The 26,309-nt window shown below is 44.9% G+C and overlaps 1 protein-coding gene across 3 annotated transcripts in view; it reads left to right on the plus strand.

Annotated features, from left to right (window-relative positions):
- The window catches only part of Igf1r (insulin like growth factor 1 receptor), a 290,438-nt gene extending 264,367 nt beyond the window's left edge, over positions 1 to 26,071 (plus strand). For all 3 annotated transcript variants that reach the window (XM_074062055.1, XM_074062056.1, XM_074062057.1), the window contains 4 exons: positions 3,361 to 3,520; positions 6,178 to 6,307; positions 11,533 to 11,667; positions 18,555 to 26,071. In XM_074062055.1, the coding sequence (XP_073918156.1) occupies positions 3,361 to 3,520; positions 6,178 to 6,307; positions 11,533 to 11,667; positions 18,555 to 18,936 (807 nt within the window). In that variant the 3' untranslated portion in view covers positions 18,937 to 26,071. The remainder of the gene's footprint in view (positions 1 to 3,360; positions 3,521 to 6,177; positions 6,308 to 11,532; positions 11,668 to 18,554) is intronic.
- Positions 26,072 to 26,309: the final 238 nt, after the last annotated feature.

A 26,309-nucleotide genomic window follows, 5' to 3' on the forward strand; every position in this document is an offset into this window, starting at 1 on the left:
TGAGCAATAAGTTTTGCTTGCTGCATGTTTGGTTATGGGTTATCGTCTATGAAGGATTTTCAACTACAGGTAGACCTTGATCTTCATGAGTGAGATTTGTGGTTCCTCAGACCCCCATCCACATCTCATTACCACCCCCACCCCACACACACCTACATACCAGGCCATGTCAGTGCCTCCCTGAAGCCTTACCTGTCCGTCCGTCCTTCACTAATTTCCCAATGCTATTGACTCACCTTCTAGCATACATTTTTCCCTTGTGGTCCTGACGGTATATCCCTTCTTCACTCCATTGCCATCAGTTTTCATCCCCAGGCCATATTTGTGGCAGGTTTTCTTTCAATAAGTGCCCGGTGCAGCTTGGTGTTAGGCTGGCTGGACCCTTTCTTTTGCCCCCTGGGAAGTTGCTAGGGTGATTTCCCACTTAGTTCTGTGCACAAGACATCTTCTTACTCAGGCATCCACCATACACATGGACACACTGCCCTTCCCCTGCACTATCAGCGGCCTGTGCCTTCGAGACTAGGAAGCAAGTTTTCTCGAACTCCAAATCTGCATTTCAGGTTTGATCCTGAGTCAGTGTCTTGCTTGCGTATTTTAATGACAGTCGTTTCAGCTGCATGATCTTTGCTTAGTCTAGTAAAAATTTCAAATTCAAAATCTGCTAAAGTCCTATGCAAGATTTCATTAGTCACTGTGCTGTCCCTGATTCTGTTGTATTACAAGCCAGCTTTTTTTGTTTGTGTGTTTGTTTGCGATGCTGGGGTTTTTTTTTTTTGTTTTTTTAACTCAGGGCCTTGCACTTGCTAGTCAGGTGCTCTACCACTTGAGCCACTCCACAAGCCCCACAAGCCAACTTTTTATCAGTGGAAGCCTGACTTATAAATCATTAACTCTAAGAGAAAACTGGTAGATAAAGGCTAATCAGTCATGTTAGAGCCAACTGCCTTTCATTAGGCTGCCCTCATAGGTCTGAAATCTTCACTTTGACCCTGACTTTGCTACTTGTGGGGTAAGCAACATATTTGCCTACATTTCCCTAGAAGCAATAACTTCACTCATTCTACCTCTTTTACATTTCCATTGCCATTCTGTTTAAGTTTTTCCTTCTTTTGATCTGTAAGTCATCATCCAAGTCACAGTTCCTTCATTTTAATTTCAAGTACCTGTTCACAAATGACCTCATTTATTTACAGGACATGATGTTTGGGGTTTTGTGAGAGCCTCAGGGCTGAGTACAGACCAAGGTTGTGAGGCAAGTGGTTGACAATTCTCCTAGCCTCTGTTCCTCCCAGCTTTGGCCCCCAGCATCTCTGCATGGTAGTACCTTTTCCTGACCTCTCCTTTAATCCACAAGCCAGCAGTAAGGAGAAATGCTTAGTCAAATAGGTGACTGGAGGTAAGGTCAGATACTTACTACCTGCCTCATTGGAGGCACCTCTGCAAAGCAGAAAGTGCTCACCCCCTGCATCATTCAGGCACAGAATAAAACTTCAGAACTTGCGGTCTTAGCACTGGCCTTGCTGTTGACTTCCTGCAGTCCTCAAGCAGCCACTGTGTGTTTCTGGGTCTCCATTTCCTCATTATATAACCTAAGAGCATAGAACAAAGTGATTATTGAGTCCTTTTCAGTTCTGAAATTCACCTGTTGATTTGTCAGATGTAAATTTTGTCTTTCTAACTCATGTCAGTGTAAAAACTATGTTTACATACCCTGTAGGTTCATTATGGTCTACTTGCTCCCTTTCCCCCTATTAAAAGTTGCTGTTTACTTCACTAAGTCTAGGTGCATGTATGTGCTTATCTTAAGTAGCTCTAGCCAAATTAAAGATTTTTTTTTCTGCTCTCTTATGATGAATGAAATAATGATAATGTAGAACCATGAACTGACAAATGTCAGCCCTCTCTCCCCACTTAAAATTAAATTCCTTTTGTCAGTTCTGTTTTTCATATTAACAGCTTCATAGTAAACACCTATACTTCGTACTCCAATGTGTGTTATGAGCCTAAACTTCACATTTCATCTGCACGTGACCTAATTTACCATGAATATTTAAAGCCCTGAAGATGTTAAAAGGAAATGTTAGGTTCTAAGGGGGAAAAGTATGTGTCTTTAAGAAGACTCCTGTGTAGAAGAAAGTGGTGATTTGGGTTTGTCCTGGCAGCACAGTCGCTTCAGCCTCTGCTGTGTATGTCACGGAGTGTGGAGTACTACCCTACAGTGCTTAGGATGTTCTTAACACTGTTTCCAGAAACTGGCAAGAGCCAACATCCCCTGAGCATTGGTTATGGCCAGATCCCAGGTCATCCTCCCAGCATGGAACCACTGTGGAGCCTATATGGAAGAACTCAGGTGGTCTGATCCCACAGCACTGGCATGCTCTTCCCATGGCCCTCTATACCTAGCTAGGAAGGTGATGCTTGCGACTTGTCAGGATGAGATGGCTTTGCAGTGTTGTATGAGATGCTTTTCAGTTAGGGAAATCAAGGTAAAATCTATTGCACTGGCACCCATAAAAGCTAGTTAGCATCTAAACCATGGGCTCATGATTAGGTTTTACACTTTTTTTTGTTTTGATGAAGTCTTTGGATGGCATATCATTTATGTAGTTCTTTGCTAAATGGATTTACTACTACTTAGGGGAAATTCTTTTCAATTTCAAAGTCAGTATTGTTGCCCTTCTCTGCAAAGAGGGAATGTTTATCCATATTGCTGGTCACTGTTTTACCTGGGTCTCTTCCAAGGTAAGTTCCAGCTAAGCTTTAGTTGTCCTTAGCGCCTACAGAAAAAAATAATAGAAGATGAAAATGTTAATCTTGGTATCTGTGTGCCTTAGAAGAAAGCAGAAAGAAAAGGAAAAAGATTAATTCCTAACAGTGCTTCCATGGGGAATAAAGCAAGCACTGTCCATTTGGGAAGCACATTTGCCTATTCCATATGACCTTTGTAATGTGCTCTTTTTCCTTTTACCTGCACTTTGATCATGGAAACCAAAAGAACATATAAGTGAATAGGAATCTGTGTAACTGAGAATTCTTTATATCAAAAATTGCTTGCTTCACTTTAAATAATTTTTGCCCTACCCAAAATAGAAGATGCTGGACCCAAGGAGTGCTAATTGGTGTTTTTCAACAACCCTGTATGATGTGGTCAGGAAGCAAGCACATGACTTTACCACCAAGCAGATGCAGTGGTCTCCAAAATAATATGTTCCTTCTGACCAAGTCCTGATTTCTTAGCAGAATGACCTGCGGGGCTCATATTGAACAAAGCTGGATTTGCAAACCCTGGAGGAACTAACTGGAAGTAGAAGAAAAATTCCCAAATTCTCATGTGAATTTCTTTTTAATCTCCAACAGAAGAATCCAGTTCTAGCACCTCCAAGCCTAAGCAAGATGATCCAGATGGCCGGAGAGATTGCTGATGGCATGGCATACCTCAACGCCAACAAGTTTGTCCACAGAGACCTTGCTGCACGAAATTGCATGGTGGCTGAAGATTTCACAGTCAAAATTGGAGGTATGTCCTTCACTTTCCAGATCCAGGCAAGAACTAAATTCACAGGTGTTTCAGGGACCTTGTGCACATTAACCATGGAGAGGTTTTCCAGTGCATCTCTTAAGTGCAAAGGACTTGCTGTTGTGTGCAAAGATGTGCAGTCAATGTGATTACCTCTAGTTGCTAGTCAGCCTGCCTGGGCTGGCTCTTAATTCTAACAGCACATTGACACAGTGGTTCCTAAGGTCACCTAGGTAGAACCCTTGTCAGCACTGGTTACAGAAGTAATCAGGACAGTGTCTCCATGATTTTACTTGGGAAAAAGTCACCATCCAATCTTCCTGCAGTTTTCCTAGCTTATAAGGGGCATTGTCCCCACAGAGGTCTACAGAGTGCCCTAAAGATGAAGCTCTTGCACAAGAGCAGTAGTGAGATGAGCAGGCATGAAACATTCTCTCGGGTGAGTGAAGATGACTGTTCATGGGCTTTCACCCCAGGGCCAGTCAGTCTTCAAGCTCTTGACCCCTCTCTGACAGCACTTCTTGTCATTTTCTTAAGCTGACCACCCCTCCCCTTAGAGCACTGTTGCCACACCCACTGTAACACTAATAAAAAGAGTTACGTTGTACTTCTCATCATTGTCTAGAAACTCTTCTCAGCCTTTCACTTTAATCCACCGAACAAAAACATATAGAGCATCAGAGTAGGAAGCAGGAAACCAACTGCTTTATCGTCCCAAGATGATTGTCCAGAAACATACCAAATATCCATTCTGAGAAACTGCAAAGGAGACTTAACATGCAAACAAAGTTATTTACAGTTAACCTCTTGGACCATTGCTCTGGAATCATTCTGCCTTTAGCAATATGTTTCCCTTTAGCAAATTTTTGAATGAAATGTTTTGGCCCCTTCTTAAGCAATAAGTATCTGCTCTAGAGTGGGTTTTCAATTGGCATTTATTTGGCAGTGTGTTTTCAATTGACATTTATTTGTAGGAGCTGAAGATGTTGGCATGCTGCTGTATCACAGAGCAGACATCACTTAGTCAATGGAGTTGTTCAGGATCTCCCAGTGGGTCCCTGGGCTTGGTCTCTGGGCATCCTCATATTTGGGAGGCTGTCCTGCCCTAGAATTCCCTAAAAAGCCACTCTTTTTAGGGATGCTTCCTGCTTCCCCTTCCCTTCCCATCTCTCACTTCCCTAGGATGACTCAGATTGTAGCTTCTCCTTCCCAGTACAGGGAAGAGCATCACTGGGCCTGAGTCTTAGTCACAATCTAGTCACTAATGCATGAGCTGAGTGGCCTGGGGCAGGTGCCTTCTTTCCTGAGAGCCTCAGTTTTTCCCCCTCTGAAGTGAGGGTTTTAACAGGACAGGCCCAGGAAGTTGTAGGATGTACCAAATACAGGAAGAAACCAAGCCCGTTCCCTCAGTAATGCGAGTGCCTGTTCTCATCCCATCCTCTGCTCCCATTCCTGACACAGGTGGAAACTCTGTTAAAGCTGCTTTTGTACCATTTTGTGTCACAGCGGGAGAAATGGTTTTTGTGTTTAGGACAAGAGAGGGGTTTTTTTGTTTTGTTTTGTTTTTTTTCTGTAATTTCTTCTTTTCCCATTCTATGCAGATAAAGACACATCCTCTCATTTGCATGTCCCTGAATTACTCAGAGATAAGACGTTGGCCCTTCATTTTTATTCTTCATGAGGGTTGATCAGTGCTTTCACAGTGCTCACAATCTCTTGAGTACAAACATGGCAAGAAGTCATTCCACCAGACATAGTTTGATGGCCCTTAATACAGCACGGTAAATTAGTTGGTTAATGTCCCAGAAACTTTGTTCTCTATGGGTTTGCTTTGTTTTGTAGCCTTACCTCTTTGCGACATGAGTTAAGAGACATGAATGGACATTTTTTAAAAAGCAAAATATCCCTTTCTCCTGGGAAAGAGAATGAAAGAGTTCATGTGAGAAAAGGTTGTATGATTGAGTGGAAAATCAAAATCTGACAAAGGCCCAATAATTTGGGATTAGAAAGCAAGCCTGCCATCAAACATAATTACATGACATCTTCTAGAGCCATAGGAAATGGAAATTTTCAAAAATGAGTGGGAGTATTATGTTGAAAACTGTATTGGGTAATAGCTTCACGCACTTAGTAAATAGTATTGCTTAGGCATCTCACCATGCACTTTTATCTTTGTGAATGTTTTCCCTCTTTTTAAGTGGTGAAAGACCTTTTCCTTGAGAAGGGGGCCATACTAACAAGAAAATGAGAGTCTACACTCTCCTGCTTATTTGATCAGGTTTTAAAGCCATGTGTCACTGATCCTTATTCTATACAGTATGTATTTTCTTCATAAATCATGGGACTTGGACAACTTGTCAACGGCGGTTGACATTTTAAATGCAACAAGAGAATTAACTTCTTAAAGGAACCAGATTATAAGTGTATTAAAAGCAGAGATTTCTTGATATTTCCTTGTCATGTGATTAATCATCCCTGTTTCTGCTGCATAAAATTGCAAACCCTAATATTGGTCCTCCTCAAAGTAGAGTGTGTGTATGTCTCACCTTGAATGTAAAGAGGACTAAGGACCTGTGCTGGGGCAGCAATAGTTCCTTTGCTTCTTCCCCAAGAGCTGCTCCAGCAGCATAACTTGCACCTTCTTTGCAACCTTCCAGATTTTGGTATGACACGAGATATCTATGAGACAGACTACTACCGGAAAGGAGGGAAAGGGTTGCTGCCCGTGCGCTGGATGTCTCCTGAGTCCCTCAAGGATGGAGTCTTCACCACTCATTCGGACGTCTGGTATGAGATACTTTTACTGCAAGGCCAGCCCAGGGCCCCTCCAGCCTCTAGAACTTTATTTTCCTCCTGGTCTGTTTGCTGCCAGCCATTTCTGCTTGAGGTCAGTGTTGGGTGGGCCATATTGCTTAATCTTTGAGGTGTTCCTGCTGTCGGTGGAATAGCTAAGGACATAAGGGCATCTGTGGGACTCCAAGGTATTTGTGGGACCAGCATTTCCTTCGACTTTTAGCAGTTATCATTTATGTTCCTAGGACCTAAATAAAGCCTTCACTTCTCTCTTCTCCCCCGCCTGCCTTCCATCTCTTTTATTCTTTCTCGGTAGATAGGTACTGGGTATATGTATACCTGCTCACCTAGTTGAACCTTCACTTTGCACACAATGCTTTACTTAGACTCAAAGCTTGTAAATCTTGATTCTGTTTCCCTGTTGGTCTCATCTGCTGTCTGTCCTCTCTGAGTAGATATCCATTATTGTTCACCCGTGAATAGTTACTGAAAACAAAATATCTCCCTTAGTAATAAAAGTGTCTTGTGATGGAAGTGTGTTGGCTGAGTGGTGCAAAGACTTCCCTAATATTGTTTATTGCAGTTCCTTGGAAACATTGTGTCGAGGCCATCAGGTTCCAAAATACAACTGAGGTTCTTGGCAGGCAAAAGCCCTGGCATATCCACCTTCTAGAATGTCAGCAAGTGTCTTGGCTGTCCTCTTGGGAGATCCTGTTGCTGTTGTGTTACGGAAACAGTAGTTGTTTACTCTAACTGTCCGATGACCGCATGGAGGAACTATTTCAGTACTGACCGACATCATTTTTTTAACCTCGTGAACCTTTCATAGTCAATCTTATTTTGAAGACAGGTGCAAATTAGAAATAGCATTTGAATATGACCCAGCATAGCCTGATTGCTTCTTGAACTCAAAGATGAAATCTGTTCTGCAATCCTGTCCAAGATGGTTACCTCTTTTCTGTCAAATCAAAGTGCTTTGCAACCGTTTTAGATTGAGGTAGCAGGAGAGGGCACACCTGCATGCACACTTCCATGTGTTCATTCTGGGCTTGGTGTATCCAGAAGCTTTGAGGTCAGCTTGCAGAATAGAAAAACAGGCAGGGCAGGACGATAAAGCCTGAGTCATTAATCTCACAGGCTGATTCTACCCAGGTTCTAGTTAGCAACTGTCACTACAAGCAGCAGCAGAGGGACCCGTGCTGATCTCCTCCCCTTTGACTTCATAACCATTATGAACTGACAAGAAAAAACATGTATAAAGGATGCAGACACTTGGAATTCATTCCATCAAGCATCCAGGCATTGACAGTTGCTCAGGTTTGTTTTCTTTTTTCTCAACCCAGCTAGGAAAGGCCAAGATGTTGGATTTATGGATGGTTTCTCAGCTTCCTGGACTCTACCCTGAAACTGTCCCTCACAGAAGAATGGAAGTCATTTCAGAATGTATTCAGGAACACAAGAGAATAATACCTAAATAGTTAAAATCTAGAAAGGAATACAAAGAATTTGATTTTACTTTGTAGGAGACCCCAGCATTATAGGATTAAGAGATATCCCTGAGATCAGGCTACGCCCTAAATCCCATCTGTAGCATTTTTCACAGCTGGCGCTTGAGCTTGTATTGACTTACTTTCAGAGATGGGGTTCACTCCCTTGCAAGGACGGGTGGGCCACCAGACTTCAGAAATCTTTGTTCTTAGTGTGCCTTTCTTGTGTTGTGCTTTAGTTGGTCTCTCTGTGACTCCCAGTTTCTGATCAGACAAGCTGTGTAGTTGTTCAAGGAGTGTCTCTGTCCTCTAGTTGAGTGCCTCCAGGTTCTTGCATCATCTGAGACTTTGTTGCAGGGTCATGGGGATGATAGCTGCTCTTTCTTCAGTTCCTAGGTTTTCCTCAAATGGCCCATTTGCCTTACAGGACACAATATGCCCCTAGGTATGGAGGAAACTCAGCAAGGGACTGCAGAGTAGTGCTCCCTTGCTGAGTTTGTTGTGCTCCCTTCCCAAACATCTGGATCATCTCTTGGGGACAGCCTTTGTTCTTTGACTTACTAAGTTTTCCAAAGGGTTACAAGTATCCGGGGTTTTTTGGTGCTTTGGTGGCTGATTCCCATTGGGAATATGGATTTCTCTATGTGTGCCCATTTGCTAGTGCCTGGGATGTTGACAAACCCCCTTGCTGTTGTGAGGAAGTGCAGTTGCTGAGTGCTGACCCCAGCCAGTGTTAGCATTGAGGTAAGACTCATCCCACTGAGTCTGTTACTTAGAGAAGGCAGCCTTAGTGCTCGTGCTTAGAGAAGACTTTACACACAAGCATTTCTCTAGTGTTTAATGATTAAATCTAGACTGACCATTGTCCGGGGATGGGGCAGGGTACATGCCTGTAATTCCAGTACTCAGGAAGCTGAGGCAAGCCTGGGCTATGTAGTAAGACCCTGTATCAAAAATGAATAAAACAGAAAGATTAAATCTGTTCCCAAAATATGAGACTTGGTTTTATATGAAGGCATTAATAACCAACACCACATAGCCAAATGCCTGCTTTGAAAAACACATGGGTATTGCTTAACTCTCATCATGGCTGAGTGACCTTGGTGAAGTCACAGGGCTTCTCTGGACTATTCTTGCTCTGTGTGTGGGGTGAAGGGTGTCTAGGGATATCTGTACTGCCTGTTTCCTCTGTGGTACCTTGATAGGTGATTAAGTGGCTCCTGTAATGATGGGGCTAGGTGGAGATGGTTCAGTCTCTGTACATTGTTAAGTATGACCACATGACAGGTGGTACATACTGACATCAGACAAGAGCGTGCTTAGGGAAAAGCTTTTGCAGTTCAATGTGATAAGAATTTGCGGCAAGTAAGGGCAGTTGCCTCCTGTTTAAACTGATGTGTGTGATTGTGAGATCTCCGTGTGTCAAAGGGGCAGTGATGACAAGAGATACCATTCCTGTCATCAGGATGAAGTCCTGTGGAGATAGGGAAGTAACCCATCAGGTTAGGGTCACAGAAGCCTTCATAGACAAATGAAATAGTGGGAGTACCTTAATGTATGGATTGTCACTAGTGGAACGATGGGAAAGGAGGTTCATGCAGTGGAAATGGCTGGGGCAGACATGGCAGAGGAAGCCCATGCTGCAGGTAAGGAACAGTGGGACTTTCCTGAAGGAGTCAAGTTAAAGAGAGATCAAATAAGGCCTGGGAATTTGGGGTAATTCTGCAGGCTCTGCAGTGAGTCTTAAGTGTCTTAACAGGAGCATGGCCTAGAAATGTGTTTTAAGAACTTTGTAGTAGCTAGAGTATGAAGCTGGCTGTGTTAGATGCTGAAGCCAAAAAGAGGTGTGTGATAGGTCAAGCTAGTTGGACCATTCTCACTAAGGAAGCTCTGGGAGTGTGGAAAGACTTTGAACAAACCTGAGCCTCAGTTCACAGATGATGGATGGTGGGGCTGCTCAGGTGGAATGGGGCATTAGCTGCAGAGAGGCCAAGAGAAGAACGGAGTACAGAATAGTTCAGCTTGAGACACATTGAGTTTGTGACTTAAGTAACTGGAGCTTGGAGTGGAGCCGTCGGGGCTTCAAGGGCCAGAATGGGAGCCTTCCAGTGAGAACTGGCTGCCTAGAAGCGGGTGACACAGCCAGGAAAGCGTGTGGGACAAGAGAAGTGGGCCAGGGAGGGAACCACATCCTCAGATCACTTCCCAGGCCAGCTTTCAGTTGGCAAAAAATAGAAAGCTCATCATTGTGTGTCCTGGGCTGTGTTTCAGATGTGAGGGTGGGTGCCGTAGCCTCTGAGGCGTGCTGGTGATGTGTCCGGGCAGGTTTTGGAAGACAGAAATTCCACCACTGAAGTTGACAGAAAACCCGCTTCCTTTGGTCCAAGTCTTTCAAAGCCACACTTTGGCCTTCGGGTCTTTGGCTTTTCTGAATCTCTTGTGCAACATGAACGCTATGTCTTAGTCACTGGCAATTAGAAAGGACCTTGGGTTGGTCAGTACTCTGATTGCTAAGATTCTATTTCTGCCTAACATCTGCTTTTAGTACCAACGTGTACAAAAACCTTTTGTTCAGAGAAAGGAGCTGAAGCAGCAAACAAAGTATTCTGATTCAGGGACAAAGTCCCCTTCCTCCACCCCCAGCTTGGGTCCAAGGCTAGCATTCCTAGAGCTCTAGGTGGGAAATACCCTGCCCCAGCCTCTTCCGTGAGGCTCAACCTCAGGTGCCCATCAGAAGCCTTGCAGGCAGCTTGCCAGTGAGCAGCCTGCTTTATTCCACTGACATGACCCAAGTGTGAAGGCAGATATGCCAGGGAGAATTTGTAAAGGGTAGGGATTTGCCCTGGGGAGGCACATTCATTTTGCATATTATAGCATTGCCTTTTTAAATATCATCTGTCTGAAATTTCTTTGTATGTGTAACATCTATATTAATTTGATCTTCTGAACTGACAGGCAAAACTGCATGCATGACAACTCTGCCTGCTAAGTGTAAGCCTCAGCAAAATTTGGGTTCATGGTTGTGATATTCCCCATAAGCCAGTAGAACCTACCCCAATGCCCCACCTGTGACAGAGGATTCCCTGGTCAGCAGCTTCTGGGGTCCTTTGGGGGCAGGGCAAGAGTTCTCTTCTTCCTTGGCTCAAATCAGGATCCCTGTAGAGCCTTTACACATTCCAAGGCCCAGGCTCCCACCCAAGACCCATCCAATCAGAGATTCCACTGAGGGCGCCTAGCATCAGTCTGTTTCAGAAACTCCTGGGAGATTCTCTTATACAAGAGTGTTGAGAATCACTGGGGTAGAGGTCTCCAAACTGCCTGCTTGAAAGTCCCTTGAGTTGCTTATTAAAATATCTTGCTGGGGCCTGGGGCTCTCTTTGCATAAAGCAAGTTTGGGAGACACTACCCTGCCAGGTAAGTGGCTGGGATTAGGCTGAACACATATGATCTTGATCAGGTGCTTTCAAACTCTCCAGGGACATTGAAAGTTCCCAACCTTAGCTTCTTAAGGTTTGCCACCGGGCTGTCGTTGCTGTACAGGGAACATTAGCAGTGACAAAGGGCAGAATGGATGTCCCACTCAACCCAGTGCCTGGCTCACTATCTGCCAGGCACTGTCACCACAGGGAGAATACTCTTTTAGTGTTCAAGGTGAAGAAAATGCTGGAAAGGAAGGGTCATGTGACCCTGCCCATCCCTTTCCAAGCTGCTCACGTTTCGTTTCTCCTGTAGGTCCTTCGGGGTCGTCCTCTGGGAAATCGCCACACTGGCTGAGCAGCCGTACCAGGGCTTGTCCAACGAGCAAGTCCTTCGCTTTGTCATGGAGGGTGGCCTTCTGGACAAGCCGGACAACTGCCCCGACATGCTGTATGTACTTTCTGGATCCCCTCCACTCTCCTTTGATTTCATTCCTCAAATAACTGTTTTCCCAGGTCACAGAAGATGGGTAATTCTGGGAGCCATTCTCTGTAATCCTAGGGGTATGGTAATGGTTAGGAGAGGGTTAGAAGAGGGATTATTTATCCTCACAGAAGGAAATGCATTTGTAGGGTTTGTGATTTTGTGCAAGTACCTTAATTCCACCCCATATTCCTTAGTTCTTCAGTTCTGACTTAGAGTTTGCACTGGGATTTCTCAGATCCAGTGTCTTGGTGAAATATGTAACCAAAGCAATCCTGGATCATCCTTTTCATGCAAGGTTTTTAAAAAAAGAAAAAGCAACAACAGAACACTTACTTCTCTTAAGTCAAATTCAAGAACCTCTCTCCAACCTTTGGCAAGCCTAGGAGGACTGTGCAGCTGGTGTACACAGAGATGGTGTACTAGACTCATTCATACACTATGTACAGCACCTCAGTTGCAATACAGAGTCAAACTACCTCAGTACACTGCTATCTGGACTTCATCTCCCTCTACCTAGACCAGGGTTGAGCTGACTACTCTACTGACACAGTCCTGGGCACACCCATATTTAGGCAGTGGCAAATTTGTCTCCTCACCCCATTTCTTATGAAAGAACATCTTGTAGCATTTAGTTCTTGAGTGTAGGTCTCAGGGTTTGTGCTCCTTGGAGAAGTCTATATTAGTCAGTTTCTCATAGCTTGAACAAATACCTGAGCTAATCAACTTACAAAAAGAAAAGGCTTAGTTCACAGTTTGAGAGATTTCAGTCCGTGGTCATTTGGCTCTGTTGCTTTTGAGCCTGTGATGAGACAACACCCAGAATAGTCTACTTTTTAAGCAACTCAGAGTCAGCAGATTAGAAGCCTAATTAAAGGAATGAAACATCCCATCATATTCAGAAATCCCACCCATACTGTATGGGACATTTATACCAGGGCTATCCTAGAATTTTGTAGTCTCAGAATGGACACCGTTGGCTTATTAGCAAACCAAGGTCTTGTTTTCATCTCAAAGCACTTTGAGTGTTTCTCCCTAGACTAATCCCATGTATCAGGGCTGGACCTCATTCCTCTGGCTCTGGCTGTGACTGAAGGGTACGTAGAGCAGGGCAGATTGGACACAGCCCCCTGTGTTGCAGGAGTGTATTCATTGGGCACTGGGCTTATTGGCTGCTGCTTCTGAACTTTGATTCACTGGAAGCTTGTTCTTCACATGAATTAATACCACAAGGAGGATGCCAAAGAGAACACCGCAATGACAGCACTGTCCTCTCATTGGCTTAGATGTATAGAGGTTCCCCTGGTCTCCCTCTGAGCATGGTCTGAGCCTAGGCACAGTCCTGGACCCACAGGGAAAGGCCATCTCTGCTTCTCAGAGGGTAGTATATATGGACTACCCTAGGGCTCCTGGATCACTGATCAGAGACTTCGCAGCACAGCCTCTCTAGAAATCTATAACCTACAGTTAGAAGAGACTCAAAGGATACTCTATGCCTTTTCTTGCATGAAATGGCACCCTCCCCATAACTTAATGGTTGAAGCAGTAATAAGAATTTGTTATCTCACAGAGTATCTGAAGGTGAGGAACCTAGGGAGCACCTTAGTGGAATGACTTTCAGGAGGTTGAAAGTGAGTTGTTAGCTGTGGCTATAGTCATCTAAGGGCTCTCCCAGGGTGGCAGCCCACTTGCAAGGTGGTGTGGTCAACAATATGGGTCTGCATCACACTGCCAGTGTCCTTACCTTCTCCATGGACCTCCCCGTAGCACGGTAAGCGTGTCCTCGTGACATGCAGCTGGCTTCCCCACAGGCAGATAGTAATGAGTTTTGGCTCTGTTATCATACCTCAGTTCTGCTGCTATGGTGAAAAAGTAGCCATGGAGATCACATAAAGGATCATGGCTGCATTCCAGTAAAACTTCAGTTTTGGATACTGAAATTTGAATTTTATGTAATTCCATGTAGTCATAAAATATTCTTGTTTTGGTTTTTTTCCTCAACCATTCACAAACATAAAATCCATTCTTAATTTGGAAGCCTTACAAAATCAGAGAGACAGCAGGCCAGATTGGGCCCATGAGCCCATAGATTCCCTGCCCTGCCCTGCTGGGCCTTGCCCTAGAGGCAGTGATCTGTAAGCAGAGGGGCCACCCCTGTGCCCTTTCTGACCTAACCTCAGAAGGCACACTTCACAGCTGCCACCATCCCCTCTGGGTTCCACAGTGTGGGAGGAGCTCTGGGTGTCCTGGATGCTGTCTCCCACCCATGCTTGAGGTATCCCTCAGAGAGGAGCATCTGCTCTCCACCTTGAGCAGTGACTGCTGTACCCATACCAGCCCATTACAAGAAAAATTCCCTTTCAGAGCCAAAATGTAAGCAATGGAGTATAAACCTTGGTGCCCCACCACATTTGCATAAAGTGCACAGTGCCAGAATAGATTTGCATACTAGAGTCAGTTATGTTTTGCAAACTTAGAAACAATCCAAGAGAGCAGGTGTGAGTTTTGTTCCTGTGGTTTGGGGTTGGTCGCAGAAGAGGTATTGTTTTTGTGCTTTCTCTTAGACTCAGGCAAACTTTTATCTCTGAGAAACTCGTGGGACGCATGAAGTTGATCCACCTCCAGATGACTGGAGTTTTCATATTAATTTAATATGCCTGGGAAGCAGCCACCTGCCATGGGAAAGGCAGTGGACTTCCTGTTCCCAGCATAACAAGAGGAAAGTTTATTTGCAGAGGTTACTCTTGGATCTGAAATGTTTAATTCAGAAGGCATTTCTGCTTTGCCATCCAGAACCACTTTGGCAAATTTGTCTCCTTTCTAAGAAAAGAACAAAATGAAGGGAGGCAAGGTAGCTTCCTAGGGAGTGTCTGGTGTCCTTCAGAGTTTACTGATGAAGAAGTGTTCTGGAAGAAGGATTCTTTGGTTACAAGAAATAAAGAATAGAAGAGAGGAGAGTCCCTCACAAAGCCCTTGGGAATTGTCTGAAACCTTCTGGGTCTCATGTCAAGAGGAAGCACTTCTGTTGCGTGGTTCTGAGGTGGGAACCAGCATTCCTGGCAATGTTGTGGCCACAGGGGACTTCAACTATTTAATGATGCCTGCACAAGCAACAAGAATAGCCATATCCCTATCCCTTGGTGTCACAAAGTATTCTGGATTTGGAGGAAAGACACCACTGTCCAGGTCCCAGGGTATTCAGGTCTGTAAGTCTCAATATCACCACTTGGTTTGGATTAATTTAGCAAATATCATGATATCAGATTCAGGTTGTGATTTCCTGCTGTATCCATATTTTAAATTGATTATGTAGTCCATCCTTAACCCTCTGTTACATCCAGATCTCAGTGTTTAGGTCACAAACGTTACTGAACCCTATGGGTGTGTGCTGGCTACTGAGGTTGCGAAGATGAGTAAAGAGTGGTCCTCAGTTTCATGAAACCTAGTGATGTGTAAGGCCCTAGCTATAAATGCAGGATGAGGTCTGGGTCAGAGATCTGAGTTCAGCCATTAAAACTTAGGCTAAGAGTTATTCTGGTAACATTTCCACAACCCATACACGTCAGGTCTTCAAAGAACTTGAACTTACTAACTTCAAGAGTCAGATACATCTGAAACAAACTCAGTCAAATCTAACTTTTTGCACTTTTCAAACACAATTTTTCCTTTTGCTGATTAAAGATCCCACATTGTTGAGAATCCCAGGCTGGTTTTGTAGGTTCCAAACAGTCTAGAATGGCCCCTCCTACCCAATTAGCATACCATGAGCTTTTGCCTCAGCCCACACCACACTCTTCCACTGGCCTAGCGGCCCTAGCTGGGAAGTGACTGTGCAGCTGGGAGGGGACACACTCAACCCTGCAGGACCTTTCTGGAACCTGCTTGGTGAGCTTGGTGAGCATCACTATCAGGCTGAAGCTGTGCTAACCAGTCAGTAACAAGAGTGCTTAGGTCATGAGCTGCCGAGCACATCTTGGCTTGCTGTCATCCCTCACAGATGATGGCTGTCCAGTAAAGAGTGTTGGGGTCCAAGAGGAGGTTGGGAATAGAGAGATGTCTCCAGGTGCAAGTACTTCTGACTACCTCCAGCCCCTAGGATACAGTTCTCTCCTAGGAGCTCCTGCACAGCAGAGTAGGGGTTTCACTGGCTCCTGTCCCTTCCCCTGGTACTTGCCCCAGAAGGAGCACATTCTATAAAGGACAGCCTCAGACCAACCAGAACTGACCAGTGGTTAAAAATGTGCTTTTTAAAAGAAGAGTTTATCAGCTCATAAATACTTCTAGAGTCTACTGGAGCATTTTCTTGTGGAAAGAGTGTAAACAAGGTCTTGAATCCCACAGAGTAAAAAAGACTTCCTTTTATGGGCAGCACTGGAAAGGTCTTGCCTCTGGAATGATTTAAAAGAGGCATCACATGGCTTGTTTGTGCTGATGTCACCGCATCACTGCCCTGCCGGTGGCACCTCCTCAGCCCCTAGCCACAGGGAACAGAGCCAAACACAGCTCAAGTCCTTGGCCCTGACCACACTTCTATTCAGGGATAAGTCAGTCAGCCAGAGAGGAAATCACAGTCAGCCATGGAGATGAGTTCCATGCGTTTATGGCCATTTTAATTACTTTGGAGAAGAGGGTCTTTTTTCTTGAAAAGCAATGGGGAGTATGTGAAGGCAGATCTATTTGCCACCTGACAAGAGCAAGAGGCAACACACTAGCTTCCAGTTTATCAGTGAGAACTAGCACTCCAAAGGCATCTGACAGAGGACAGCTAGAAGGAAGGCCTCCTAGCAGTATCATGTTTATTCTTGCTCAGGGTGACCAAAACCTAGCCATACTATGTCACAGAGATATCCAACCCATCCCTGCTGTACTCTCACTAGTTTTGTAACCTTGGACAAATTATTTAAGGTCTTGGTGCTTCTTTTTCCTCTTGTATAAAATGGTGGTGTGCTGTAATAAAGAGCCCATCCTTAGACTCACAAAGACAAAGCTGTTCCCACACACACAACTGGCCTGCATGGACACAACCAGTCGTTCATCACCAGTGCCAGAGCATGCCATTGTGGTAGGACCCAGGATTACTGGGGAGGGAAAATAACTGGTCAACTGTCATCTTTTGTCTAGTTCTTTTTCTTCCAGAGCAGAGGTCTGACACCTTTTTCTTTAAAGGGCCAGACAGTAAATATTCTAGGTTTGCAGGCCAAATAGCCTCTGTTCTAACTACTCAACCTGCAGTTGGAGCTTGAAAGCAGCCACAGATGATATGTAAACACTACTCTGCTTCAGTGAAACCTGATTTACAAAAATAGACATCTAACCTGGCTATAATTTGCCTCTAGAACTTTGAATCTGGATGGATCTCCTTTTCACCTGTTCCTACCCTCCCTCAAGGTCACTTCCTCTACCTGACTTGACCTGGCCTAAGTTAGGGTCTTCTAAGGTTGCCGGCCAGATGGGCAGGGAGCCTTTCTCTCTACAGGCAGCTTCCATGCCTGCCTGAGGGCTGCTGTTGCATCATGCTCTCTTCTTGGAATTCTCCCTGGAGTCAAACATAAGCAGGTGGTCTGGTGGTCAAGGGATTGGCTGGAGGTCAATCTGTGATGCTTTGAGCTTCTGGGATGTGGAAGGCTCCATTTGACCATTGTGGCTAAAAAGCATCTGTTTAGTCATAAGTTTTCAAACAAAACAAAAAGTATCATTTTCCATCAAGAACAAAGGTGGGAGGAAAGACACTTTGGTTTCATGCTTTTGTGAGGCTGCTGGCCCGCCCCTCCTCAGAACGATGCTCTTTGTGGCTATGCCAGACCTTTGCTTCTTCACCTTCCTCCAAAGATCTCCATCCCTCCTTCCCTCCATCCCTCCCTTGCTGTCTCTTCCCTCCCTCTCCCTCCATCTCTCTCTCCCTCTTCTCTCCTTTCCTCTCCTCTCCTCCTTCCTTCTGCCTCCCTCTCGCCTGCCTCCCCCGCCCCCCTCTCTCTCTGTTCATACTCATCAAAACCCAGTTGGGGCAATGGCTATATGAACAACCTTCCTTTTCTTCTCTGTGAGGCCTTCTGCCCTCCATGGCCAGGAAAACACCATCTGGCTCATGTGTCTCTGAGGTCTTCAGAGAGGTTGCCAGTGTAGCTGGTGTGACCAAGGCACAGCATGGGCTCCACATTTTATTCTTGGCCCATCCTTGCTTGTGGAGGGGGCTCTTGCCACAGTCCTCCTCACCAATTTGTTGGGATGCAGCTTGAGATCTCTGTTAGGACTTGTTTGCTTCAGCGCAGCCTGGGTCGTGGAGCAAGGGCTCTATCTTTATGGGGTGCACAGGATTGAGACTGCAGACTTGGAATGTATGCTTCTTCTTTCTGGCAGCCCTATTGCCTCCTTTCTTAGGCCCTGCACCGAGAAGCAGCTTAGAAATAGCGTAGGTGGGGTGCATAGAGAAGCTGTGATCAGAACTCAGACTTGTTCGTAGAAAACTGAGGTTTCTGATTCTGGAAACGATGTTTATAAAGCCAGTGGCTGCAAGAGATGTTTTAACTACAAAGTTGGTTGTTTTTTCTTAGCACTGCCACCATAAATAGGACCTGTCACGGTGAACTGTGTGTGAACCAAGATTGGTCCTGGTTTTATACTGCAGTACAGTCAGGCTTGCGGTGAAGTGAATGGAATGGTGGGAAGTGAGATGGCAGAAGCCAAAGGCTACTTTGGTCATTCCGATGGAAAGCCACAAGTAAAGGGAGACGGCGGAACTGTTCGTGGCCTTTTACTCTATGTGTATGGGCAAGGACTCCACTGGAGAGGCCCACAGCACTGCTTGGCCAGGGGCCTCCTCCCAGTCATGCTCCTCCTCTGCCATCTTTCCTCAGGTTCGAGCTGATGCGTATGTGCTGGCAGTACAACCCCAAGATGCGGCCTTCCTTCCTGGAGATCATCAGCAGCGTCAAGGATGAGATGGAGCCTGGCTTTCGGGAGGTCTCCTTCTACTACAGCGAGGAGAATAAGCCGCCCGAGCCAGAGGAGCTGGATCTGGAGCCTGAGAATATGGAGAGCGTCCCCCTGGACCCCTCTGCCTCCTCATCCTCCCTGCCGCTGCCTGACAGACACTCGGGACACAAGGCCGAGAACGGCCCAGGCCCTGGAGTGCTGGTTCTCCGAGCCAGCTTCGACGAGAGACAGCCTTATGCGCACATGAACGGGGGACGCGCCAACGAGAGGGCTTTGCCGCTGCCCCAGTCTTCGACCTGCTGATCCTCGGATTCCGAGTAACGTGTGTGCACACTCAGCGGCAGGGTGGGGGGAGAGCAAGTTTTCACAATCTGTTCACAAGCCTCCTGTACCTCAGTGGATCTTCAGAACTGCCATTGCTGCCCACGGGAGACAGCTTCTCTGCAGTAAACACATTTGGGATATTCCTTTTTTCAATATGCAAGCAGCTTTTTATTTCCCTACCCAAACCTTTAACTGACATGGGCCTCTACGAAACCTTCATGACAACACCTAATAGCAACGTAACACTTGAGAATTGACTTTCCTTGGTCTCTGACTCTCCCTGTCTCCCTCCCACTCGCCCTCTCTTCCTTTCTCCCTCTCCTTTTCCTGCTTCATAATGGAAAAACATTTGTCACAAGCCCAGCTGGGAAGCTTTTTTTTTTTTTTTTTTTTTTAAATCAGATTGAGGAAATGGCTGTCCCTGGGGCTCCACGTCACCCCTGAACACACCTGCCTGACACCTGACACCGTAGGTCTTTACAAAAACAAAACCACACGCACATTGAGACGGAATTTTTTAACCATATCTTTAACCTTTTTAGGGTCATTCAAAATTTAAAAAGGGCCATCTTTATCCACGGTTGTTACCATTTTGATGCTGCCAAATTCTGCCAAAATCCTGAACTTTCTCCCTCATGGTCCCCCACGCTGATTTTCTTCTGTCCAGAGGCATGGGGTGAACATGGTCTGTAGTGAGTAACTCTGTTTAAGAGACACGATGGCTGTGCGCTTTAACTGCCCATCCCTGGGTGTGCTTTCCAAGTCTACATCCACCTGGGTCTCACTGCTTTTGATGACTAGGTTATTACTTGGGGGAACTGGACAAAATGGAACTTTTCCCTCCACAAAGGAGGAGGAAGGCTGAACCGGCTTCCCCACCCCTCTCCCTGCCCCCACCCACTCGCACCCCGAGAATTCTGGAGGAAACAGCCCTGAGTGAACCTGAACATCAGGCTGTGGGTCAAAGTGTTGTCCTCCCCTCAGCCCAGGCCTCCCTCCTGACCCCCAAGGGACACAGATGGGGAGGAGTTCCAGGGACTCAGCCTGGCTGTTCATGCAGGTGTACAAGGAAGGGATTCAGACACCACAGCAGTGTGCAGAAGCGCAGGCGATGGATTCAAGCATTCTAAGCTTTGTTGACATTTTCTCTGTTACTAGGACTTCTTCATGGGTCTTACAGTTCTATGTTAGACCATGAAACATTTGCATACACATCGTCTTTAATGTCACTTTTATAACTTTTTTACGGTTCAGATATTCATCTATACGTCTGTACAGAAAAAAAAAGCTGCTATTTTTTTTGTTCTTTATCTTTGTGGATTTAATCTATGAAAATCTTCAGGTCTACCCTTCTTCCCTTTCTGCTCACTCCAAGAAACTTCTTATGCTTTGTACTAGAGTGTGTGATTTTTTTCCTCTTCTCCCAGTAATTGATTCTTCTAGAACATAATTTGCCATGAACTGTTTGATGCCTTTTTATAAACACATCCTCCCCTTCCCTGCTCCCCCCAGCCCCTTTTATTGTCTTCTAACCTGTAGGCTCTGTGGGCACGAAGCTGGTGAGGGAATGAGGCAGGATGGAGGCTTGGACCAAGGTCCCTCTTGGTCACACTCTTCTTATGTTGCCTCCTCTCACACAGCATTAGCGTCTATTACAGCGCAAGACATGATGCAAACTCAGGTCAGAAACAAAAAGTTTGAGTATCTCACACATCCGTGTTTGGTGTTTATAGTCCCCATTGTTGCAAATTTTATCTTCCCTTTCCCTTGCCTTTGTTTTGGTTGTGACACACATATATATATTTTTTTAATTCTTGGGTACAACAGCAGTTTTAACTGCAGACACTAGGCATTTGGATTGCTATTTTTTTTAACGGATATTTAATCCTTCCATCCCACAAAAAACAGCTGCTGAGTCCCAGGGCACAGCAGAGCATGGTCCAGCAGGCCCTCTGCCGTGCTCCGCCACCCTCACCAGACCGACCTACCTGTCTCTAGAACCAGAGCATCCCCAGGGACCTCCTTCCCACTGATGGGGTGTAGGACCCCAGCACCCCTTGGCTTGGGGTAGCATCCTCAGGGGTGAGTGCGAGCGAGCCTACCGCCAGGTCTGCCGGCCTAAGTGCTGGGAGGGGCAGTAGCCCCAGAGCCCTTTGCTCACTCCCAGGGGACCAGAGCCTGGCGGTGGTGTGCTGTACCTTGCCCAAGAATCCTAGTCCTCGGGATCTGGGGATCTTGTTTTGTTTAGTTTTTAGCACTTCTCACCAGAGTGATAACAGCACAAGAGTTGCTTCTGGGATGGAAATGTTTAAATCATGAGTAAGAGCAAAGCTCAAAGATGGTGGTTGCTAATTGTGACTGGAGAGTAAACACAAAAAAAAGTATGCAGTGAGTTTTTGCTTCTCAGTGGTTTCAGTCTCACAACTTCCTCACTAGCCTCTGTCCCATACTATTTTCCTGAAAATGAAAAAAAAAAAAAGGAAAAGGAAAAAGTTAATTAAGAAGGTATTATATGTAGGAGTTTTCTTTTAATTTATTTTGTGATACCAGTTTTAATCACTGTAGAGAAGCCCCCATTATGAATTTAAATACTGAGGAAAGAGTTTGTGAGTGTGTGTAAGAGAATGTGTGTGAGAGTGAGTGTGCGTGTGTGTGTGTGAAGACAGGACAGTTTTTGGTTTTTTGTTTTTCAAACATTTATCTACCTCACTATTATTTTTTATATGTGTATATAGAAAAAAGAATACATCTCACACTTCTCAGCACCTGACAATAGCCCGTTGATACTGGTAACCTCATCCACACCACAGGCCACACACCCAGGTGACACAGGGAGAGAGGCCAGGCTGTATTCCGGGGTCAAAGCAACACTAACTTACTCACATCTCTACTCATTTCAAACAGCTTGTCTTTTTCTGAGAAGTCTCCTCTCCTGTTTGCCTTGTTCTTTTTTCCTAAACTGATTCTCTCAGAGGTTGCAAGATGTCAGGGTTTCCCTGCTCCCTACCCAGCAGCCCCTATGAGCTCAAGGAGGTCACCAGAGCACACTGTGGGGGCCACCTGGTCATCCCTGGCTGGTTGACTTTGGAACAAATCTAAGCAGAATCAATGACCAAATCATTTCGTCCCTGAGAGAGCAGGCCTTCCCAGGTTGGAGGGCGAGAAGGTGCCCACATGCAGTCTGTCTGGGAGAATCCTGTGTGTGCATGTGGGGTATTCAGTTGGCTCCTTCAGCTGCTCCTGTGAGGCCTGCACCGAGCAGGGATGTGCAGTCACATCAGTAATCCGAGAGCTTGGTCCACCAGCATTCTGCTGAATGCAAGAGGCTCCAGTGTAACAGCCAGTGTGGTATAGAATGGGCAGCACTCTCAGACTGCTCTCTCACCTCCTTCCCAGGGGTGAACAAGGACAGACCAAACCTTGGGGCTGGGAAGGCCAGTGGTTGGTGCCTAGCCACCTCTGTGGCATTGCACCTCCCCCCAGGGCTGTGCCCCCGTCCGGCCCTTCATCTTGCTGCTCACATGGGTGGACGGTGCACTCCCCACTTCCAGCAGCTGCTCTTACAGGCCCTGGGGACTATAGCTGGGAAACGTGGTGGGTGGTTTTCCCCAAGTGTGGACAGCTGCTTAACAGCTTGCTTACTTTCAGATAAGCTCAGGAGTCTTGTCCCTCCTGCAAGAACGCTACCCGTCTCCAAGTCTCCGGGGATCTCAAGGTCACTGAGGGATGCTTACTGTTTGATCAGGGTTTTCTTCTTCCACACTGTATGTGACCCCTTGGAATTGTGGCCTCTCCTCTCCTTTGCACATACCTACTGGTTTCCACAACTGGATTTCTACAGATCATTCAGCTGGTTATAAGAGTTTTGTTTAAACTGTCTTAAGTTGTTGGTATCATTTTGTTTTTGTTTCATGTAGGTGGCTTTTTCTTTAAGTAGAGAGAAAACACTAGCAGTGTAGTGCCCATCATAAATGCTTCAGAAACACTTCAATAAAAGAGAAAATTTTGCTCGTGTGCTGGTGCAGTTATTTTACTGGACCAACTTACCCACCCATCTTGACTATACCAAGGCATCATGTATCCACAGTTCTAGCCTAATTTTATGCTGATTTTCCCACCTCTTTCTTGGTTTTTCTCTTTTGTATGCTGCAAATAATCTCATCAAGCTGAGTTTTGTGGCATTTTCCATGCACCCTCCTTTCTGACAGCAGCTCACACTGCTTGAAGTAACATGAACCACTGAGGCACATCATTGAATTGATGTGAGCATTAAGACATTCTCACACACAGCCCTTCCGTGAGGCAGCAGGAGCTGATATATTCTGGAGGCATTGTCGAACTTGAACTCTGTGAGACCCAGATCGCCCCATGTCTCCTTTAGGGGATGTCCTGACGTTTGACACACAGTTGGAATGTGCTTCCTTCCTGGAAGATAGAAGACTGTGTACGTGGCCATCACTGGCCTCTCCTTCCAGCCTGTTTCTTAGGACTTGGGACAACATTGGTACATGTCACTGGTAGGAAAAGCGGCTTCATAAAATAGAAAAGTAGTTATCCTAAAACCATCAAATGGCAAAATGCTTGATATGAAGTGGTATGTTTAGTTGGGATGACAAATTGACAAGCTATGTCTGATGCCAAATTTCAAGGCCAGTCCAATCTACCGAAGCCTCTTTTTCATTCTTCCACCTCTTGTTAGCAGGTGGCCATACTTAATGCAGATACCTAATGTGGCAAGGTCCTGCTGAGCTTGGGTGAGAAGACTGGAATGCTCACCCAAAGTTCTCCCAGGGTGGCCAGACAGCATTGACAGTGTTGAAGGCAAAACTCCTTTCAAAAACATAGGCACCCTCCAGGTGACAGTAGCACTCCATTATATATGTCTTGGCCCATTCCAGCAATCCCAGCAATGCATTTATGGTTTGGGGTTTGTTACTTTGTTAATGTTACTTTCATGTTTGTCAGCTGTCTTTTCATTTGGGCTAAGCAGCAGCACTGGGAGACGTGGACCAGAGATCCACTCCTTAAGAATCAGTGACGACACTCACACTTTCTCACTCCACTCTGAACTAGTTGGTGGTACAAATGAGAACTTCAAGAGAGGATGTTGTTTAGATTGACCCTTTGTTGCCAGAGATGCTGAAGATACAGGCCTTAGGCCAGAGGGTTTCATTTTTGGCCTCCCAACTTGGATGACTAGTCGGTCATTTAAAGAAATGAGAAAGTTTCTTGATGGTGAAACGACCAGGCGGTAAGATCACACCATGAAGAAAATTACAGGCAGAAAGGTTCAGGGCTTGGAAGAAGCATGAGTGATGTTTTTAAACTTGATGGTTTCTGAAGGTATCAGACCACAACAAGAACAGTCATCTGTGGGCATTTGGTTTCAACAAACCCAACATCCTGCTCTGGAAACTTCTCACTGAGTAAGTCACATTGTTAAAGAACACAGACTGCATGGCACTCACCAGTTGAGTTGTCTATTCTGGGGCATGAGTTTAGGGTTTTGTTTTATTTTGTTTGTGGAAGAACATAATCACTCATTTGTATGTCCACGTTTGTGTGTCCACATCTTTCCGGTAAACATTTTTAAAAATTAGTCACTCATTAGCGTTTCCAATAGGACTTTTCAGTCCAGTAGATTACGGGTAGTCAGCTGACGAAGATCTGGTTTACAAGAACTAATTAAATGTTTCATTGCATTTTTGTAAGAACATAGAATAATTTTATAAAATGTTTGTAGTTTATAATTGCCGAAAATAATTTAAAGACACTTTTTTTCTCTCTGTGTGCAAATGTGTGTGATCCATTTTTTTAGAACACCTGTTTACTAGCTAGCTTTACAATATGCCAAAAAAGAAAAAAGAAAAAAATTAAAAAAAAAAAAAAAAGATTTTTCCTGGACCCAAGCCGTGGCTCACCCTCTTTGCCCCCATGCTTTGTGCCCTAGTTTATAACAAAGGAATGATGATGGCTTAAAAAGTAGTTCTGTATCTTCAGTGTCTTGTTTTCTAGAACCCTCTGGTTGGGAAGGGGGGCATCTTGTACTTGTCATTTCCCTTTGGAGTACTGCAATTGACAGATGCACAGACCTCATTGGTTGTAGAAAAGACAGAGGTGTTACCGCCCAGCAGTGCATGGCACTGTTGGCGTCTGGCTTGGTGGTTGTCATTGTTCTGCAGTGCCATGGAGGTGGAAGGACTTCAGGCACAGTGAATGCTTCCACAATAATCAGACAAAAGATTTTGGGCTCACAGGCCATTCATTCGCTTATATGCCTCATATTGTGATAAATGCTTTGTCCTAACAAGGAAAAGACCTTATTTATTTTTGTTTAAGGCAGAACACTGAAGATACATTCTTTTCTGAGACAAAACAAATTATTTTTAATAAAAACTACAACCCACCCCCCCAGTTTTTTTTTTTAAGTTTAATTCTATATCCTCTGGCTCCCACTACATTATTGGCCATGTCTACTTAACTCTACAAAATGCTCATTGTTGGAAACATCTGGAACTCTTGCACTCCGTAGGAGAAAAGTCCAGAAACCATTTTTCTAGTTTGCAACTTCTCATTTGGATGTTTGGCGTTGTGCGGATACATCCACAGGTGGAAGAGATGTCTGGTGAAAACACCCGTCTGCTTTCTAAGCCAGTGAGGTTGGGGTGAGAGGTTTGCCAGAGTTTGTCTACCTCTGGGATTAAAAAAAAAACCAGAAGGTGCGATGGAATAGATGCATCGCAAATAATGCATTTTCTGAGTTTTCTTGTTTTAAAAAAAAAAAAAAAGTTTTTTTAAAAAAGTTAAAAAAAAAAGAAAAAGGTAATAACATGGCCAATTTGTTACATAAAATGTGTATAAATTATTCCTAAAAATTCTGTTTATATAAAAAAATAAGTAGATGAAAAAAATTTTCAAAACGTTTTTGTATATTCTGTTGTAAGAATTTATTCCTGTTATCGCTATACTCTGAATTCTTTACATTAAGGAAGAAAAAAAACTTTGTCTATTTTGGATGGCTGATGCTAAGGCAACTTTAGTTTCTCTTACTCTGCTTTTTTCTAGTAGTTAAAGTGCTACATGGTTTAAGTTAAATAAAAGAATTCTGTATGCACTTTTTGTCTCTGATTTTTTTCTTCATGTTTTCTGGAACCGTCACCACACTTCTGTGTTGGGGGCCCAAGCAACATGCATGTTCACATGTCACTTGGAAGTGCTCTGCGAACAAGCGCTGCCTGACTGCTGACAGCTGAGACATCCCAGCATAAAAATTGCTGGTGAAGTCAGGGAAGCTACTCTCGGTCTATTAAATCAGCTGGATGAAAATTTGAAAACAAAGTACCGAAACCTGT

Source organism: Castor canadensis, chromosome 19 (genome assembly GCF_047511655.1).
Source record: "Castor canadensis chromosome 19, mCasCan1.hap1v2, whole genome shotgun sequence".
In the NCBI taxonomy this organism is placed as follows: domain Eukaryota; kingdom Metazoa; phylum Chordata; class Mammalia; order Rodentia; family Castoridae; genus Castor; species Castor canadensis.